Raw genomic sequence first — 21,698 nt, 5'->3', positions numbered from 1 at the left:
ATATTGACCTGTGACCTTAGTTCTTTACACCACCTGTAGATTTGGATTATTGTATAAACAAACACATTGAAAGTGATTTTGTGATCTTTAAATACCTGAATAGAAAGGAAATCAACTGATAATAACACTGCTATGTTTGTATAGATCATATTAGGGAAGATAAAACTTTCAATGTTGTTGAGGAGGTCTTCATCAGTTATCAATGGATTACGGTCAATATTCACGGTCGGAGATCTTCAGCTTAAATGTGTTGGTGGTCATTTTGTCATTCCATAGTGTCCAAATTTGCAACTAGAAAACAATAATACACAGTGTAGGACAGTCGGGCCAGCCAAAGGCTGGCCCGAAAATTTTTTTTTTGGGCCAGTAAAAAATTTACTTCACAGGCCCAAAATGCAAATTGGTAGCCCAATTATTTTACACATTTTTTTTTTCCATGTTGACGCATAAAAAATGAAAAAAAACCAATATAAATTCTTAATTCTTCAATCAAACCTTGCCGACACATAACACTAAAAAAACTTTCCAATCTTCATTGTCACTGAATTAATAGAACCTCACTGTTCAGTGCCTAATATAGATCGATATAGGGTATTGAAGAGAAAAAAGTGATCTCTCTGTCTCATTTCATGAGAGTAGCGAGAAGTGAAGTTCCATTCGGTTGCATAGTGATTTCGTGCCCGTCACTGAAGATTTTGTTCTTGTGTTTAAAATTAAACAGTTTTCTGCGAATTGATCTTTTAAAATTAGTAGATCTTAGTACTGGGAATTTCCGCGATATTCTATTCGGTCAGTCATTTCAAAAGTTTGTATTTCAGTCCAAAATTCAGTGCAAAACAAAATCAAAAGACATTTTATAAACGTAATATTTTCTGATCACTTGTTTCTGTTCTTGGAGGTGTACTATCCACAATCGTATGAAAAATATTTTGACAGGTTCTCAGTTGTATCCACAGGCACTTGTTTCTATCCATGCTTTATGGATAGTCGACCTTCGTATGGATAGAAACAAGTGCCTGTGGTTGTTTCCGTGTTTGGAGTTCTTTTCAAAATTCCCTTGTCCTTGTTTGGTTTAGTGGGTCAGACGGGATTTTACTGTCAATGGCTGTCGTTATCTTTTATAAAACACAATTTGTTTAGCGACCCCCATTGCCAGTAAAGCGTTATTTGACCTACTAAACACGCAATATCACGCACAATGTGTTTGTCATCTGTCATGTTAATATTCTAATGCACGTATTTTTGTTCTATATGTGTATCCTTCCAATTATGGAACACCTCCTCAACTTGAACGTTTTAAAGATGTGACCAGAGGATTTCCGAAAATATTTGTTCCGAAGTTGGGTTGCATTATTTATAGGAGTAATTACGATTTTGAGAATAATAATGCACTCGCCCAATGATTTATTTTTGGGTCAGTAACAACCTATCTTTTTACAGTTTCTAATCGCCCAAACAAGGTTTTGGTCGCATTTGGCGACCAGGCGACCGGCTGTGTCCTACACTGAATACATGATTATCTATGCATAATATAATTCATGTACATCTTAGATTTTTTTTAAATTGAAGTTTTATGCTTATTTTGATGGGTTTTTAACTGTATTAAAAATGTCCAGTGACAAATAGTTCATGCTGTAGATAAATAAAATGAAACAAATCTTATGTCATCATAAATTGGTCCAGAATTAAGTTTCTTATTTGGCTGTTCTTCATCAAAGTTCTGTAAGTTCTTCTCACACTGATCTAAAAGACCTTACTACTTTATTTGTTAAAATTGCTAAACATTTTTTCATTATGATCAGTTATTTTTTTGTTTTTCTTTATATAACTTTTTTTATCAGAATAATTAAAGTGTTTTTTTTTGGGTTAAGTTGCTGTTCCATTTGTAATATATGCCTCTGTTTCTAATTCTATCAATTGATCTGGAAATAATTTTTGTTTTGCATTAATTTTATTGATTGACTAATTGATTGATTGCTATTTACTCCATGTCCAGTGACAAATATCTTGTGCATATTCAGAACAATTAACTTTATATATCTTCAAATTAAGATTGCAGCTGTAATTTTTTTAATTTTCTTTTACTGAGAACTGTAAGTGAAAGCTAAACTGGACTATAGTTCTAATTGACACGTTTTTTATGCTGTGAAAAAAAAGAAATAAATATGATTTTACGTTAAATATGATTGAAAACTTTCAGTCTTTTCTTTACCTTAAATTTGGTCCAATTTCTTAGTTCTGAAATTGAATTATATAGTTTTATCAAGGCTGTGCTCGAACAAAGTCATAACTGTTTTACTCCCGTTGGCCTCAGTCCTCATTGTATATGTATGTTTTTACTCCAACTTTTCAATTTCATAACAAAGAATTAATATTTGTAAACAAGGTCTTCCGCTGACTTCAAAAGCTGTTAAAAAATGAACAGCCAGGAAAAAGTAATTGAATTTCTTTTTAAAAAGAAATAATTTGGTATTTGAATGTTTACCCACTTAGCGTATAATCATACAACTTTGTAAAAAAAAAGGTGAAAGTTTTTCGGAAAAAGGAACATCATGTTTTTCTTATGAATGGATACAAAATTAATAATTTATATTTACTTTTGATTGAAAAGAAAGTCAATATTTCAGTTTTCTAACAAATCTCGGAGAACAAGACCTTCTTTATAAAAACGATGAAATTGTTGTATTTTTGCAGGTAATGCACTGGCTAAGTCAACATTCACGGATGACACTTTATAGGCTGTTCTCTGATTCTGTTTTCCCGCACCGTGTAATTTTAGATGTAATGCATTATTAAGTCTGGCGACGATATTCAAATAAATTTCTATAGGGAAAGAAAATGAAATTCATAGTCTGCCGTATAATTTTATAAATATATGATTTGCTGATTTTATGAAGAAGTCTATCAAATTAAATTTTATCCGGAATGAAGACTGGCATTGTAACTTCATTCACTGTAATTATGCTTTCAGTGAAAAATTATAGGCATAGGGGGATGATTATTTTTTCAACAGAATTTTTTTCTTAAAAATATTGCAATTGCTTTTTTTTTAATGTTAAAATGTATAACTCGTCAACACATATATTAATTGCAGGTGATATTTTTTTCAGTTATAATTTTTTTTCAATTTTATAATATTTTGAATATTATTTGAAGGTAGGTTAATATTTGTAAAATTTATTTTTAATTTCATAATTTTCAAAATTCATACATTTGCAATCATAAAGATATAAATGTGATTTATGAAAATTGCGATTTGGGTTATCATTTTGTTTATGTCAGCATGGTTCAATTAAGACACCTTTATTAACTACTCAAATCAGCAGGGTGCAATTAAGACACATTGTAATCACTGAAATACATGTACTTAGTGTATTGAAGAGAAAATCACCTGTCTTTCTTTCAAATGACCAATCAATGACCAGGATTGACCACCCACTGACCAATGTTGACAGGGATGGCAATTAATATGCCAGCTTTCTTTAATAAATCAGAAATTGAAAATGTCTGACATTCCTATTTGATTGACAAGTTTTGATTATTGATTCAGAATATTTTACATATTTTGATTTTCAAGTAATGAGTTTGAAATTGAATTTAAAATTTGGAAATCAGATACCAATATTATGATTGGAAAGTCAATAGTGTTTTCATCTTTCTGTTTACCTGTTTATTTTGCTAACCAGCATATGTAAATACTTTTACAAATTAAATTTGTCCTAAACTTGAATTTCTTCTCAATTTATTACTGCCATACCAATAAACCACCTTGTTTAATTATAATTTTTATCCTTTCTGGATTTTTCTAATTTGCCACTGAACATTAAACAAACAACAATCAAGCATTACAAAAGAATGTAAGTGCCTTCTTTACCAAAACAGATAACATATCTTATTGTGTAGGAAAAAACTACCTTTGTTTGCTTTGGTCTAATTGGTTTAGAAAAACAAAGACTAAATTTAAGTAAAGAATAAATAAAAGATGAATTTATCTAGTGGAGTTATTCACTTGAACTTTGGTCAAGGGGTCAGAAATCAATGGGTTTTAGACGGATGGCTTTAAAGAATCACACAGGTGTTTAAGCCAATAGATAATACCTGTTTAAAAAACAGATAGGTGGGATACTGTTAAGATTGGTGACTTTTGAATTCAACCATCCTCATGGATTTCTATCCTTTCCCTTTCTCAGATACTTCGACAATAAAGTCATATTTTAAAGCGTTAATTATTTTTAATGAAAAATTAAGTTTTTGAGGAGAAAAATATATTGATTTTTTAAAATAAATTGAAACAAAGGAAGTTAAATCGTGATGTCATAATCCCGTTAAATCTATAACATTGGGGGATTTAAATGAATTATCCAGGATACCTAGAGTGGATTGCTGAATCCGCAGTTGTTTACACTGGTATTTAAATGATAATAAATTAGCAGTAAAGTCCATGATAAAAAGTTATAGAGAGTTTAAAATGATTCAAATAATGGAGGATTGATAAACATTTTGATAAAAGGCTGTGAAAATCATGGATAAAAGCTGATAAATTCAAGCCCTGTCAAAACATGGGGATAAAAAGAAAAGTTCAAGTCCACGTTGAGTGATAGAGGAATAATAAATTTATCTTCAAATTCTTATTAAATTAAATCTAAGTTATTCTATATTTGTTTAAAAAAAAGTTAAGAATATTAAATATTTGTCATATTTTAATCAGAACTCTATTTCATTCACATTTAATTGTTAAATTCATACTTAAACCAAAAACAGTTTCAATACCCAGTGTTCATTGTGTTGAAAGCAAAAAGTTACAAATATGCTTTATCTATAAATATTCCTTTAAGTGTTTAAATATAATGAACTATGACGCCTTATATTAATAAATAAACATATTTCTTTGAATACAAATGAACATATCCAGTCTGATTAGCTTCCTTCTACTTCTAGTTTTACTGTAAATAAAACACCAGGAGACAAATAGGGGGCGTGACCCATCAACAGTTTTGTAATTATATGAGGTTAATTAATTTCATTTCATCAGCCAATCCAATGATCAGTTGCAGCCACAGACAATTGATTGCTTGCTGTGAGAATTATAGATCGAAACTGATGCCTGCTGAAATGTACATAATATTTGCTATCATTGAGAAAACGCCCACTTTTATTGAAATCCATGTATGAAATATTTAATATTAAACATAATCAATGTTTGAATTGTGATTTCTCAGATATTTTTCTTGCTTCTCCTTTTTTTTTAATAAAATAAACATGTCATTGGGAGATAAAAGATGCTGTGTAATAAAATTGTCCCAGCCCACCTGTTGAGACCCAGGTAGATAGAGGCGTACCTGTACAGGTAAAACAATAGTACAGATTACAGTGTCAAGATGCTGTATAGAAACTTTCCTGGATTTAGAAGAAATTTTAGAATGAACAGTAAGAAAATTATATTTCAAAATTTTCTTTTCTTTTAAATTTGTTTCAATAATTTTGGCATATTTTAAATTATTTGATTTAAAGATCTGTTAAGTTTATGGGGGTATATCTGTTCCTCGATATGAGTAAATGTAATTAGTTATTGTCTTTAATATTATCTTAAATGTTGTAAAATATATTGTGAATAATGTGATTTTCATTTTGTTATATAACACTATTTGGTTAAACCTATTAATTTTTATTGTAGTTGAGTTATAATTATTATAACATAATTAACTTTCTGAAGACAAATGGAAAATCTTTTGAAGTTATGAATTATAATTAAAATCAAACAAAAAATTAAAATAGTGATAATAATAATTTTGAGAATTGAAAAGTTTGAAAATAAATTAGATTTCTTAATTTTTATGGTTTCATATTAAAAGTATTGGAGTCGTCAAAATTTGAGTTCGATTAAACCTAGGTATTTCGTATAATTTTCAGTGTAAAATTATTGACTAAATAATGTAACAGCAAATTATTGAAATAGAAAAAAACACCCTTTTATGAAGAAATTTTATAATGACAAATCAATCGTCGATTATTTGATATAAAATCTAATAGCTTTTCATTAGTTTTTCTAATATTTTCACATTAGTTTTTAATCTAACGACCATCTCTTAGAACAATTGTGCAACATGTTGCCCACGGTAGAGGGAAAAAACGAGTGCCTCAATCTGTTACTGAACGCTTTCTTTGCAAATGACATCACTTTATCTTATCTAGTAGTAAATTAAAACTTGTTTTAGTTTCCATTATTAATTTTTGGTTATTGACTGTATCCTTCAGCTGGTACCATATTTAATTGATAATATCTCACCGATGTAACAAAAGTGTGTCCATGCTCAAATTAATCTACCATTTAAGTATTTTTCATTGATTGCGGGGGGAAAATGTTTATTTTGTTGCACAAGTTGCGTAAGTTTTTTTTTAATCCGTTTTTGTTTTCCATTTGATAAATTTGTAGATATTAATTTCTACGCAGTCAGTTGATGCTTAGTAATGAATCTGTGACCATTTTAGTATCAAAATAATTTGCTTTCTTATCATAAGGGTCCAATTATATGATTTAATTTAAATTATCTTTTATTTCTAAAGTAATTTAAGGACACTGAAACTTAGTGAAAACTAAAGGTCCAGATATATATGATAAAATATATTTTTGCACAAAAGTAATTTAAGGACAATGAAATTTTGTCCAACTGTATTGCCCTCAACTGTTACAGAAGGTGTATGTCTAACTTTACCCTTTCACCCAATTTAAACTCTTTGTTGCCCTACTGTTTGTCTTTCCATAATAGCGGTTATAATAGCATTCTAGGCAAGGTTTGCATGTGCCCTCCCATTCTCTTAAGCGGGGCTAACTTTGCCTCTACCATTTTCAGCCAAACATTTTAGTCAGTAACAAATCTTATGACATTATTTTATAAGTACTGCTTAATTTTTATGCTTTTAAAATATTTTATTATATTGGAGGTTTACTAGGATAAGTTTTTTTCCTTATTCTTGTCTAAATATATAAAAAAAAAGATGTGGCATGTGCCAGAGACACCTCTTTTCAAGAGACCAAATGACACAGAAATTAACAAATATAGGTCACTGTACAGCCTTCAACAATGAGCAAAGCCCTTATATTACACTAGCGCTGTAATCATAATGAAGGCTACCTGAAGAAGGTAAAAACACATGCACCTTAGAGCTTTAAATTTTAAATTTCGACTGATAGGATATTTTTAATTTTTCTGCAATTCTACATAAACTAGATCAATGGTTTTACCAACATTATGATATCTATAGATAAACCTAAATGAAATACGTAATTATATAATAATTTCACTGCTTTTTTTCAAAGAAAAAATGAAGTTTGATGTTAAAGTGGAACTGACAATGTCCCTCCTTATGACCATAAAACTAGGTGTAACACTACTGACAATCTTTCATCATTTTTGTTCAAGATAAAGAGAAAACAAATTTTGTCTTTAATAGCTTCACTGAAACAGAAAGGAAACTTTTTAAGTGAGAAAAAAGTAGATGTGGGGTATATGTCAAAAGACAGCAACCTGACTACATAAATAGTAAATAGACATCTAGAGGTCAAAATGTAGTCTTCTACAATAGGCAGATATGTTTAACAATGCACTAAGCTATTTAAAAAGTGAAAAAGATGTGAAAGAATTTAGTATCAGAGAATAGCTATGAACTGTAATTATACTTTCGCTGTCTGACAGTCTCATAACTCTTTGATATTTACCAACATATTATCTTGAATTCATAAACATTCAGTAAAAATATAATTATAAAGGATGTATAACAAGTATGCATGTACTCAAATTCAGAATCAGTATCATTTGTACAGTGAAACCTGTATTAACACCAAACTGTTAACAGATATCTGTATTAACACCAAACTGTTAACAGATATCTGTATTAACACCAAACTGTTAACAGATATCTGTATTAACACCAAACTGTTAACAGATATATGTAGGGATGCTAGACATACTTCAATGAGACAGCAACCTAATGATAAAATCAACACATTTATCATGTTTATATGTCATTATTCAATTGTTAATTTAGTTACAGGTATCGTTGCTCGATCTTTTTATTTATAGATATTTTGTATCATTGTTCGTCTTTGCCTTTGCCCTCTAACTGGGTATTTCTGACTTTAAATCTCAGTCAACTTTGAATTTAAATTTAATTCAAGGAGAATCTACCATGCTGTGAATCAAAAATGTATTTTTTATTTCTATTTTTAATTTGTATTGTTATTTGTATTTTTACCACTTTGTCTGTTGGTTACTCTAAATCTCAGTCAATTTTGAAGTTTAAATTTAATTCAAGGAGAATCTACCATGCTGTGAATCAAAAATGTATTTTTTATTTCTATTTTTAATTTGTATTGTTATTTGTATTTTTACCACTTTTTCTGTGGGTTACTTTTAAATCTCAGTCAACTTTGAAGTTTAAATTTAAATCCAAGGAGAAATCTACCATGCTGAGAGACAAAAATATAATCATGAAATAAGTCATCTCTTTTAGAACTAATAATAGTTTGATTAGAAAGTAAAAACTGACAACTTTTATAGCAAATGCCTTCATGCAGATAAGATAAAATTATCAAAATTATGATCGTTTATAATTGAAAGATTGAAAACTTAAGTGAAATATAAAAATGTTTATCAATGAGAAGTTTAATTGCTTGTTTTCTTTGGCAGATTTAAGATGAAATATATGTTTCTTTGACCTGATGAATACTTAAAGGTTTTCTCCGATATTTTTATGTCATGTCTAGCAGTGTGAAATAATCTCGTACAATCTTTCTTCAATTTTTTTTTATTATTTCCTGTAACGATTTTTTATATATATATCTGTCATAATGGTATCAGCAAGAAATTTTGGTTTAAATCATGTTTAGAGGAGAAGGTTTATTAATCTTAATAAAAAAAACTTTTAATATCTGCCGTGCCAAGCTCTGGTCAGGATAGGAAAGGTTACAGACACGTTATTAAAAATTGTTTTAGCGCTGATAACTTTGGACCTGTACCTGCGGAGCTTTCGCAGATAAACAGTGAAAAATTACACATTAACGCGATAAAATATGAAATATTGTAATCATCTGACACAGATTTTGATGAGTGGTTGCCCATTTTTCTTTTCTGCAAGTAAAAATTTGTCAGTTAGTTACGTTGAAAGTCCACAAGATACAAGTTAAGTGTTATTTTTGAATGATAACAGTTTCATTTCGTGTCTAAACTGGCTGGTCGGAAAGTGTTTGCTTAAGATACTGTCCTATCTCTCTCTCTGTGGGCTGCAGACTCAACATCCTTCACTGATAAAATTAGAAATTGACCTTGGAAACAAGGGGAGAAAACTCTGTTTTATTATTTTCTTAACCTTTTTGGTTTCTTTCAGTACATGATATTTTATCTCTAGTTCAGGAAGCTGTATGTGTAAACTGTCAAAATAATTCCTAGAAATTGTTTCAGTATCATTTTCCCCCTTTTTTAAGAGGTCAAGACTTTCAGTGAAGATAACCAGTGAACAAATAGATTGTTTGTTGATATTTATGATAAGGAACAATGTCAAGATATTTACAACATGAGAAACTTGCTTTTTTAAAAAAAACATTTCTTTATTTTCTTGTTTTTGTTTTGAGATATCAAATTAACCTCCCTATTTCTGGGTTTTTAAAAAGTATCTTTTTTTTGTCCACTAATTAACACTGTAGACTGAAGGACGCTATCAGTACAAGGCTTCATAATGACTGCAATAGGATATTTGACTTTCTATATCTGAAATAGGGAAATAGAATTATGAACTCATAGGGAAGAAGATTGCTAAGAACAAATATTATCCAACACTTTCAGCTTTCAAAATGAAATTAGGGAGAAGCTTAGTAGTCATTTTACAACTTCCCTGCGGGTTAGGTGCATCTACTATTCTCAGAAAACTCTTTGCTTCCATGTTAAAAACAGGTAGGTTAAAAATGTTAACATTTCTTTCTTTTTACTAATCACAAAAGCTTTGTGCTTTGGAATTATAGTGTCCAAAAAACTGCACCAATGTAGTTCATTCTTAGAAAACTCTTTGCTTCTAAGATTACGCAAGGAAGGTAAGCTTTTTCTTTCTTTAGACAAAAAAATAATTTTTTTTTTTTTTTTTTAACGACAAAAAATAATCATTGCTGTAAAAAAAGTATAGTGTAAAAAAAAAAATGGGCTTAAACAAATTATACTGCTAATTAAGTTACTTTTATAGTTATCAATTTTCATTGAAAATGTTTTTTTTTATCAATTAGGTATCTTTTTTTGTGGCTTTATCATTTGGCTCTTATTAGAGTGACTTGAAATTATATTTTTATCAAATATTTATATTTGAGGTTTACCACCTTTCGGTGATATTCATAGATATTGGAATCTCGTAAATATTAAACAAAACACAGTCAATTGATAGATTAATGGGATAAATGTCAATGAGACAGCAACTGAACAACAAATAGTAAACAGAAATAAATATAAGTAGTAAGTATATTGTCTATGCAAGACTCATGATCATAGGATTTCATATTCTCAATACACAAGGTAATAATGTTGCACATTCTTTTTCTTCTTTGTATTGGTTGGTAACTGTCTTGTTGACAAATATACCACATCTCCTTTTATTTATACATCTGCATGTGGTAGGTTTGTAAAGATTGATGAAATAGTGAAATTTGATTTTAACTGTGTGTTTTGTTTTATGTTTTCAGATATGGACGATAACTGGGACATTTCCAGTTTAAAGGAAGACGACTTTGAAGAATTTTGTGTTTACATTGTTCATGACAGAGCCTGTGAAAGAGTGTGTCCAAACAGAGCCCAGGCCTCACTTCCAAGAAATCTCACTCTAAAACCATCACAGAGTAATGGCACAAATGTAAGTACAATATAGATTAGTCCTGGTCCCTAGTCCCCTTATACCATACAATAGACCCCAGGCCTCACTTCCAAGAAATCTCACTGTAAAACCCTCACAGAGTAAGCGGACAAATGTAAGTACAATATAGATTAGTCCCTGGTCCCCTTATACCATACAATAGACCCCAGTCCTCACTTCCAAGAAATCTCACTCTAAAACCCTCACAGAGTATATACAATATAGTCTGGTCCCTGGTCCCTAGTCCCTTGTCCTCTATACCATGCAATAGACCCCAGATATCATTACCAAGAAATCTCATTCTAGAACTTTCACAGAGTAATTGGACAAATTTAAGTACAATAAAGAATAGTCAGTGGTCCCCAGTCCTCTTAAATCATATATGAGACTTCAGGCATCACACTACATCCATGAAATCTCACACTTAAACCTTTATAATAATAATAATAATAATGATAAATTCTTTATTTAAAGAGGGTAAACACAGTTAGTTACAATCACTAATCTTCCCTGAGGCCCTGATATACATGTATGCAATACAAGTAAAAACAAAATGATAATAATAAGAGAAAAAAGCAAACATACAACATATAAACACAATTGTATAGACTGATGGGACAAATGGAAGAGTAATTAGAATGAATTACTGGTCCCTCATACCATACAATAAACCCCTACATTAATCCTAAATTTGTTTACCTTAATAGAATGATGGGACTTTGACTATCATGCTATAAATTGGTCCCTTAGATAATAATCTTCTGACCCACACAATAGACTTCCATCATCAATGGTAAATTAGGGGAAGGAAGAATGTTATACTTAGAATTTACTCAGCAAATGATGTCAGCACTTAGACTCGAAACCTGTAGTATTTATAGAAATTAAATGAGGTTTTTCATGGGTCAGTCTTCTTTTTTTCCTGAAATGTTTTATTCAAATTTTATTATTTTCTCTACTTTTTTTCTCAATCTTTATATTTTACTTTTTTTTATTTGCTGGGTCAATTATTCTCTTTTCTTTATATTTGAGCACCCTATTATTATCTATATTCTTATTTTTTAGCCAACTTAATTCTTGTTTTGTAAACACACCATCAAGATCCTCTTATATCAGTGAAAGAGAAAAGCCTGATTAATATCTGTAATATAACACTTCAGAACGGTTCAATTTCCTGAAAAACTTATAATTATGAAACTGCAATGTTGATGTAATTTCTATAAAGTAATTTAAATTATTTGGTCAAATTGAATATGTTTTGCCCTAATTTTCAATGAACAAATACTTAAAAAGTTTTAAAAGTTTTGATTATTTTTGAGTAAAACAGAAAAAAATGTGCATTGCTAAAAAAAATTGATAAGATTACAAAAAGATCAATTCAAGTATAAATTCTAATTTACAATTTCAATTTTAAAAATTAGAGTAAGTATTTTTTTTTAGTTTTTTTTTTTAAGTTTGAAATTGTTTTTATCATTATTAATTATGCAAATTCATAAAAGAAGAATGAAAATTAAAAATATTTTTTCAATAAAGAAAGTACAAATGAAGCCAGATAAAAATAAGAAGCCACAAAACTGAGGAAAGATAAGAAGAAAAAGTGTTTTGACAGCAATTATCTCCCCTTATCAGAATTAATCAGTGAACTTCAAAGACTTTTACTAAATGTTAAAACAGCAACTCGCTTGTTTTAAATATTTAAAATTAGATCAATTTGATTGGGTTATCAGAGATTTTGGGATATAAGATTTGATTTTGTTATCTGGTATATTTCATTGTAAGAGACAAGCATAGGTCATAAGGTATGTTTATGAGATATGTTATTTTGATATTTTTGCAGATTTTTTTGATATTTTTTTGCAGATTTTTTTTGGCAAATGACAGATTTATAGGAAGTGATTTTTTTAGATTACAGATTTTCTGGTTTATATCAAAAATTATTTATAAGTTTTGATTGACTTATATTAATATAGAAATGAGATAATCTTAATGGAAAATGAAACTTGTTTTGGTTATTTTTAGATATTTTTTTTTTAAATTGATTTGTTAATTGTTTTTTTCCTCCACTAATAATGCATCTTTGAGAAATGATGAAAAATCTTGGTTTTAAATTATCTTGAATTAAAGAATTTGATTGGATATTAGAAAGGTGCCTATTAGAAACTTGTTAAATTAGTGGGCCATGGGAGACAAGAACAATGCTTTGTTGCAGAAAAACATCTTACATGAAATAAGACGATTCTCAATTTTGCAAATACCACAATTAAACCTTTATCATGAAAAAAAGCAAAATTTTGCACTTTAAAAACTTTTTTTAATGTCTTTCCATACTAATGTAAAAAATGTCACCAAAGGTGTAAAACCTTTAACTTTTTTTAATGTTGAAAAATTTGCTTCGTCACAAGAATCAAATAAGAGTGAAATAAATATTTCATGTAACCCTTACTTAGATACACACATGTATAATCTATTGATTAAGTTAAAACAAAGCCGATATGTGTTTAATAACAAAATTGATTTATGAAAGAGAGATTAAGATTTTGTACCGTGTGACAGTTGTCAGCCCCATTTCTGATTTTAACGCCTAGGAATTGTGCTATTTAGATCAGAGTAGACGATGGCTGCAGGGGCTTTGGTAACTGTTTGGTCGTTGTTATTTATCTGCAGTGATAACTTGATGGTCAAAACTGAGGTTGTGAGTTAAAACCTCACTTGTAGCTGGTGACTGTCCAAGACTAGAATTTCTCATAGTTGGTGTTTTTTCCCCAACAATTTGGTAGCTGATCTAAATAACACACCAATAATCAATCAATCAATGGCTGCATAGATTTTGTTCTGGACAAGCAGAATTCTATTTTTGAGCAGGGCCCCTCTAAAGATAACTTTTTAAGATGTCAAATGAGTTATCTCCCCTTATAAATTGTTTTTATCAGTCATTTATGATTATTTAATTTTACATTTATTTCAAAATTAAAAGTAGAAAAATGACAGAGTTTGGGGGGATTATAGAGGGACACTTTCATAGCAAACATATAAGTTATCTTTGAGCTCTTAGTCTGTTTACATGAAGTATAGACTTGTTCATTAGGCTACCTGTAATTTGATAAAATTTATTTCAACCTGGTTCATATTATGAGGTACCTTTCCATATATATTTTACCACTATATTAATTCAAACAAGTGAAACAATTTCTCCATAATTTCTATTTCACCGATACCCTGTAATGTAATAATTTTTGTATGTTAGTAAATGATGGTAACACTTCATCAGGATTTCTAAATTTCAATATTTACCCTAATAAACCGTATACTGTTTACAGAAACAGGACACTATGCTGATATTGTTTCTCTACCGTTTCTTAATTAAAGGTGTTTGAAAGTTCATGTTAGTCAACCCAGCATGTTATCCCTATTAAATCTTGACGTTTCTTATAGCATGTCCTTAAATGGCTTTTTTCTAGTATTTAAACGTTTTCACCGATTAAGAGAGAAAAATCAACTTTCGTTTAACATTGTAATGAGACTTTATATGTAATGATAGAACTGTTATTAGATGGGTGTGAATAATTTATCAACGTCTTATAATTACAGAGGAGAACATTAAAAAGGAACAAAAAAGTATCAGAATTTCATGGGAAAGTTTTTATGTCTTCATTTGAAGATTTAAATTTCATTTAGAAAACTTGTTACATAATATTAGTATAAGAATAAGATCTCAATTTGTGTGTCTTTTTGTTCATTTTGTCTTTTGTTACATTGGAACTTTATGAGTTATCTCCCCTAGAAAAAATATCTTTGGTTGATAAAAGCTTTTTTTTTTTTCACAAATTTCAACTTGAACTATTTTATGGAAATTAAGTATCAGGGATTTTCCTATGAAAGACTACAGCTTCGTTCATTTCGTCTTTTGGTTGTTCATTGGAACTTTCTGAGTTATCTTCCCTTAAAAAAGTACCTTGACAAAAAAAATTTTGTATGGTAATTATGTATCAGTCCTTTTCCTGTGATAGACAACAGTTTCTTCATTAGAACTTTCGACCATGGGCATGAAATCTTTAGGTCACTGAATATAGTGTTAAACACCAATGAAAAATCAAACTCAAGTTGAGTCTGTACATAAATAAGTGGCTTGGGAGGGGGTAAGGTTCTGTACAAAGGTAGGGAATCCCTTTAATCACAAAGTTAGATATATATATATATAAAGTCAAAACCCCTAAACAAAGTAAAGAAGGACACCCTGTTTATAGAATTCCTTGTTGAGCTGATATTTTTACATACTAAGTGCAACGAATTATTTCATTGTATAAATTCTCTCTGATAAATTTAAAATGACTTTCCAGTTTCCATAGATAAGACCAGCATCTCACCCTCATGTGCTGAGATTTGGAGGAACACAATTTAAATGTATGACTAAAAACACTTCAGAAGTGAAGTACTTGTTGAAAAAATTACTTTAATCCGTTTTAAGATTTTGGCAGTCTATTTAAATATATCTATGAAGATGCACTTGTGAAGAAAGTATATTTTGATCTACTTCAAAATATTTCAAACAGTCAGAAGAGATTCTTATAATATTTAGAGGGTAGAATCTAGACTAGTACACTTACATACAATATTTTACTAAATGACATGAAAGATTATATATTAATTACTATGGCTTCTTTTATTTTTGTGGATAATTATTTTCATGAATTGAGGAAATAATTTATTTTCATGAATAATTATTTTCTTGGTTTTTTAATTTTTACTGCTAATTTTTTCCCTTGAAATACATGTCAGTTTGTACCTAATAAATGATTATGAATCCAAAGTATTCAAAAATGACCTAATTTTCCAATTAAATCTGTTTCCTGGTAGTTCCCAATTAGTGGCTCACTTAATTAATCTGTTTTTTTACTACATGAGGATACATGTTTACTGTAGTTTGTTCCTGGTTTGTCTGCTAAAAGCATAGCATAGAACTGATGAGTTCAGGCAAGCTAATGTTGTCTGGAAAACAAGAAACTGGTTAAACTGTGAGATTTAAGCATAAGCTTATATCTTTTCTTTCTTTTAATCTAGTGACTTAAATTGTTTCAATAAAAGACAACTTCAAGGTATACTTTAATAAGGCAGCAAGCCAGAACAAATAAACAAAAATAAACATCTATAATAGGTCAAGATACAGGCTTCAGCAAAATAATTTCTTACAAGCATGAATTATTTGCTACTGGACAAACCAACATAAAATCAACAAATTAAAGGTGTCTGCCTCTCAAACTAACATGTGTCTGTGTCCACACAGTAGAAGGGACAAACAGCAAACAAAGGCAATAGTAAAATTTAGATAAAATAAAGGGCCTTCTTAATTGATTTTCTTGCACTAGCCACACACTTAAATTAATAGTTAGCATTATGTTTGCCCTTCTATACACAGGACTACATTCTTCTGTGTCCACACAACAGAAGGGACACACAGTTATAGGAAAATTCAAATAAAGGACTTTCTGATTGATTTTCATGTCAGCCACCTACTTAACTGTTAGTAATATGTCTGCAAAAAAATTATGCATTAAAGTAAAAACTTTGATCTTATAAAAAAGTGTTTATGACAACAAACAAAGTTCCAAACTACTCGTTTTGATAATCCTTCAACTCAGTTCACTGTCTCAACTCGTGAGTAAAGAAAATCTCGAGTGACATTGAACATTTTTTGAAGTAATTTTTCAAATTTCAATAACTTCTGATACATATTTTCTTTCTCTGTGGAGGATTAGGACATTGTAGCTTTCTGAGTAGCACACTTTCCTCTTAGCTATCTCTTTCATGGGAGATATTTACTTAAACTAAAGTTTAAAGAGATGGGCTTTTAACAAGGTTGAGTCTCGGAAAAAAATAAATGAATTCACTTTCCATTTTTTTTTTATATTTGAAGTTTTCATACATTAAGTGAAAGACCTCTTTATCATAATAATATCGTCCTTTGTAAATAATACATACTTATAAAAATTATGAAGAGACTTTGTTAAATTGCAAGGATACTTATTGTGTAAAAGGGAAATTATTTTTTCGACTGGATGACTTTCAAAGTCTGATCTTACAAGATTTAACTAGCGGGTCAGTTTTCAGTAAAAGTTAGTATTTAATAAGAGTGTCACTTTTCGTCAAGAGTGTAAGAGTGGAGTGTTTTGATACTTTACATCAAGGTTAGAATTCTACGTTAATTATTTATACACAGAGAAAGGATAACACGTTTTTTATTTTGGAAAGTTGAGAGTTTTAGTTATATAGAATGATTCAGATAAATGTGGTGCTGTTTTTGAGAAATGACATTTTGTTTTAAAAAAAGTTCAGTTTGTGAAATTAATCTGTATTTAAGGTAAGAGTAACCAATATATGGAATGAGGGAAAGGGATGGGAGTTGAAAATGAAGAAAAAGAAAATTGAGACATATTTTTCAAATCAAATGATATATAAATAAAGGTTGGGAACAAAAAGAATAAGAACTCTTAATTTCAGTATAAATTTTGACAGGAATGGATTTAGTTTCAAGATTTTTTTCTTTGAAAGTTAGGAAGGCAGTCTTTGAAGTAGGATTGCTTGCAGTTTTCATATTTTAAAAAGTACTTAAACTGCAGCTTGCACTACTATGGAACAATATAGAAGTTTGTTATTTTCTGCAAATGTTTGTGCAGGTGTGAAGATAAAAAATAAAAAAAAAACATTTTGAAATATATTAATCAAAATTATAAAGTGCACATAGTTTGTGAATAAGAAATGTTTTCCTTGATTTGAAACTTTCACATGACATTTGAAATCAAGAGGTCACATCATATGATCTAGGATGATCGGATAAATAAACAAATACACGATAAATGGACAAAGCAAGCTATTACAAGTATTTTACGAGAGAGTAGTGAAAACACTCGAACAACAGTTTGTGAATGGATAATTGTTAGTGTTATCTCCCTTTATCATCCTCCGTCAATATTATAATCTTATCGATATTTAAATATGTGCAACATTCTCCGTTAGTCTAGCTTAATCTCGCCATTGACTGACAACATGTAATATCAAGGAAAATTTGTTTTGTTTTAACGTGTCACTCTTATCTGGAAAGTGATAGTAGAAAAGCTCCGAAAGGACAACGATGATCTCATTGTTTTTAGAAAATTTACCACAGCGGAGAAATCAATCGATTTGATCGTTACTTTCTCCACGACACTCGAGAATCGGTACAAACATTTGGCATAAATATTTGGGTAACTTTAGAATACTGACATGTCCTTTTGACCAACTACACCGATTCGTTACATAATACGTGTATACTAGGCTCTAGAATTATGTCAAAGTTGTTAAAACAATACTCCTTCTATGTCTAACTTCAAACGGCTTTACCATTTCAACTTGTCAAGAATTGGTTAGATCGAAAGTCTTATTGCAAAGCATTATAAGAGCAGTTTACAGTCAAAATAAGGTAACAAAATTTTTGCACTCAAAAGTTATATGAATTTTATAAGAAAGGATAGCTAGTTGTTTTTTTTTTGGAAAAGGGGGGGGGGGGGGGAGGGTAAACATGAACTGGAATCCAAAATAAGATCACATAAAATGTTTATTTAAAAAGATGACTTTTTTTTAAATTGTTCAAATTGTTCAATGAAAAGAAAGTGTCACTGCTATAAAAAACAATTCATTTGTTTTGAAACTTTAGAATGGTAGTTATGTTCTTGATTCTTGATTGTACATTTTAATTAATGCAATTTCATTTGCTTTGTAGATTTTGTTGTCTTAAATTTTAATCATAAACCATTTAAAATAGTTAAAAGCTCTTGTAATAGTTTTCAGAAGAAGAAAAAAACCAAAACATTAGGTTCTGAATTGCGAAATCAAACCTTGCGAAATCAAACCTTGCAAAAGTCCTGCTGACTGTATAATTACTATGTTAATTCTTTAAAAGATTTGATTTGATTTCTTATATCACTTTTAAATGTAAAATCATAGCTTTAATAACATGATTAATACATCAGAAAGTTAAATCTTTCATTCCTTTGAAATACGATATCTTTTCCTGTCAATTTAAAATATAATTAACAAGCGGAGATATTCATAAAGATGAAAAATAAGCTGTCACTTTCGTTTGAATGAAAGTCCTTGACGAATGTACATGTTCTTCCAAATTCTTTCACTTTTAATGATAAAAGAAATTGAAATTTGAAATAAATTTTACGAAAAAATATTAGAATAAAATTTGGGCCGCAGATAAACATCCTTATCATTTGATAAATTGATTAATTTTTATTTGTTTATTTAGATTGAAATGATAAAATTGATTATGATTTTCCGCTCATTTTTGTTCATGAAAAGCTTGAAACGATGGAAGAAGGAGATGGGGAAAGTTTGAATAGTAAATGAATGAGCAATAATTTATAATAACACATGTTTTTATAAAGAAGGATCAAAAGTTGGACATAAATTTCCCTGGTTAACCATATTTTATATTGATATTGATGATGATATAAAAAAAATTATATTATGTAAACCACAGAACTTTTGAAGAAAAGTGTTGAAAAGTATCATTGGCATTTTTAATGGGAGATAACTCTTTTATTAAATATGAAAGGGGAGATTACTCTAATAAAAAATAATCTTTGAATTGGTCATGTCTTTCTTTCATTCAATTTGTTGGCACTTTACTTTTACTTTTATTATCCAATCATTAACTGAAATAACTAATCAGAAACAAATTTCCTGTTGTAGCATTTTATATTTTGCTTTCCCTAAATTCAAGAGCATTCATCAAAAGATGTCATGTGATTGTCATGTGATTGTCTGGAAAATGTTTTATTTGTTTTGATGATAATGAAGTCTTTTGCATGACAAACAAGGACAGTATTTTTAGGAATGCTTTACTTAAAGTATTTTTTATGTTCCTTCATGAGTATTTTTCTTAAATTGTATACACAAATTTATACATTTTTTTGTTTTTCTTTAAGTTATATTTTTCAAGGTTTTTACTAAACAATAATTATGCAACCAAAAAATAATCTTAAGATATTATTAGATCTTTAGTCAGCAGTTATTATGCTTTATCTGTACTTTAAGGACACTGATATTTGTCCTGGTGGTGTTACGAGATTAACCGTCTTTTGACCTTGTAGTACTGTCTACCTTAATCTCATTGTTGATTCTATTTATCTTTACTTTATAAGTTAATATTATCTATATCATATTGATGAAATTAAAATTTTTCATGATTGAGTCATATAAAATATTGATCAAGTCGGGATAAATCAGATAAATCGGTAGAAATAGATTTGATTGGAGAGTTTAAATATTTGTGAATGATCTTAACACATCTACATACTATCTGACAACTAAATAAGATTGGTTAAACGATAGTGCTCATTTTACTGTTAATTATACACCTCAAGCGTGGAGAAAAAATATTACGAGGTGGAAAATTATTGATAAGTATTTTCTAATCGTTTGATTTAAGTGAGCGATAGATTGCAAGTGACCTTCGTCTACTTAATTTCTTTCTCCAACTTTCACCTCAAGATTTCGTCACTTTTTATTCCTGTTTCAAAAAATTGGTAGATTAATTTACGTTTAACCAATACGGCTATTGTTAGGATAAAAGCAATAGATCAACCCTGATCGTTACTGTCTTCAAAGGTCATTATAAGATACTAACAAATTACAGAAATTAAGTCCGCTATGATATTTGTCATATAGTTATTGATACCATCATAATAGTATTAAAGTTAATTTGTGGAAAATCAGTTTTGTCCAAAAGTGAAAGGATCGACCAATTTTACCAGCTTTATAAGGCGCCCGATAATTATCATGATGACTATCCAAAACTAAGGGTCAAGTTTACGTGGAAAAATGATTATTTAGTACGAGAAATTATTTGAATTAGATGTAATTTAAACTGGTGAAAATCAGTATAGTTGTTATCTGTCTTATGAAAAAGATTTCTGGATTTTTTCAATTTCTGAGCTTTGAACGTAGCTGTTGACTAACAATATTCAGTTTGAGATGGTAAATCTCTGATTTTATCGTTTGGAATATTTTTCGTTCATTATTTTGTAACAGGTCAGTAACCGTTAAAAAAATAATTTTGGCTGGATGCTTTTACAATTGAAGTGCACTTTTCTATAGATTGTTCCTTTGAAGATTTCAGATTTATTTTATATGTACAAGATTTGAAAAAATGAAAATAACATTTTGTGCTTTAAAAGTGCTTTTCTAGTTTTTCTTCATAGGAAATGCTGAAAACTCAAAAAAAAAATTCCGTGAATTAAATAAAAATGTATTAACATAGGTACATGACGAAATTAGGGACCAAAAAGCTGCCTGAATGCTCATTAAGAAGTTCAAAAGAGATGATTTTTATAATAAAAAATGTTTGAACATGTTTTTATTTTCACATTTATCGATCTTATAGGAGAATTTAGAAAAACATAATGTTATAAGTTAGGTACAAACACAAATATATCAATCATTTAGAATAAAAGAGTTGTGAGGAAATCGTCAATGAGATGATAAGCTATTATGACAGGCTTTGATGGAGATAACAATCAACCATCAACAATGTAAAAAAACAAACAAAAACAAAAAATTCTGCAGAAAAATTATTCTCAAAAAAAAATATAATTTAGGTGCATCATCTCTCACAGTTTTACTGTTATTTAAAAGGTCTTTTCAAATGTCAGTTTAAAAAAAAATCATCAATAAAATAAACATAAAAATATGAAGAAAAAAAAAAATTACGATATGAAAGTAAATGATTTGTGTCAATTCTAAATCAGCTGGCTTAAATAGATAGTTCA

The 21,698-nt window shown here is 29.2% G+C and overlaps 1 protein-coding gene across 5 annotated transcripts in view; it reads left to right on the top strand.

The window, feature by feature from the left end:
• Nucleotides 1–21,698, top strand: part of LOC134686780 (PR domain zinc finger protein 1-like) — a 50,327-nt gene that overhangs the window by 15,061 nt on the left and 13,568 nt on the right. For 2 of the 5 annotated variants that reach the window (XM_063546537.1, XM_063546536.1), the window contains one exon: nucleotides 10,721–10,887. In XM_063546537.1, coding sequence (XP_063402607.1) covers nucleotides 10,721–10,887 — 167 coding nt within the window. Of the gene's footprint in view, nucleotides 1–5,310; nucleotides 5,428–9,839; nucleotides 9,948–10,720; nucleotides 10,888–17,153; nucleotides 17,243–21,698 lie in introns of those variants that run through there. The other 3 variants (XM_063546538.1, XM_063546535.1, XM_063546539.1) reach the window with 3 other exon arrangements.

The sequence above is a fragment of the Mytilus trossulus genome, chromosome 10 (assembly GCF_036588685.1).
Source record: "Mytilus trossulus isolate FHL-02 chromosome 10, PNRI_Mtr1.1.1.hap1, whole genome shotgun sequence".
Classification (NCBI taxonomy): Eukaryota; Metazoa; Mollusca; class Bivalvia; order Mytilida; family Mytilidae; genus Mytilus; species Mytilus trossulus.
This window is presented reverse-complemented; position numbering and strand designations above follow the sequence as displayed.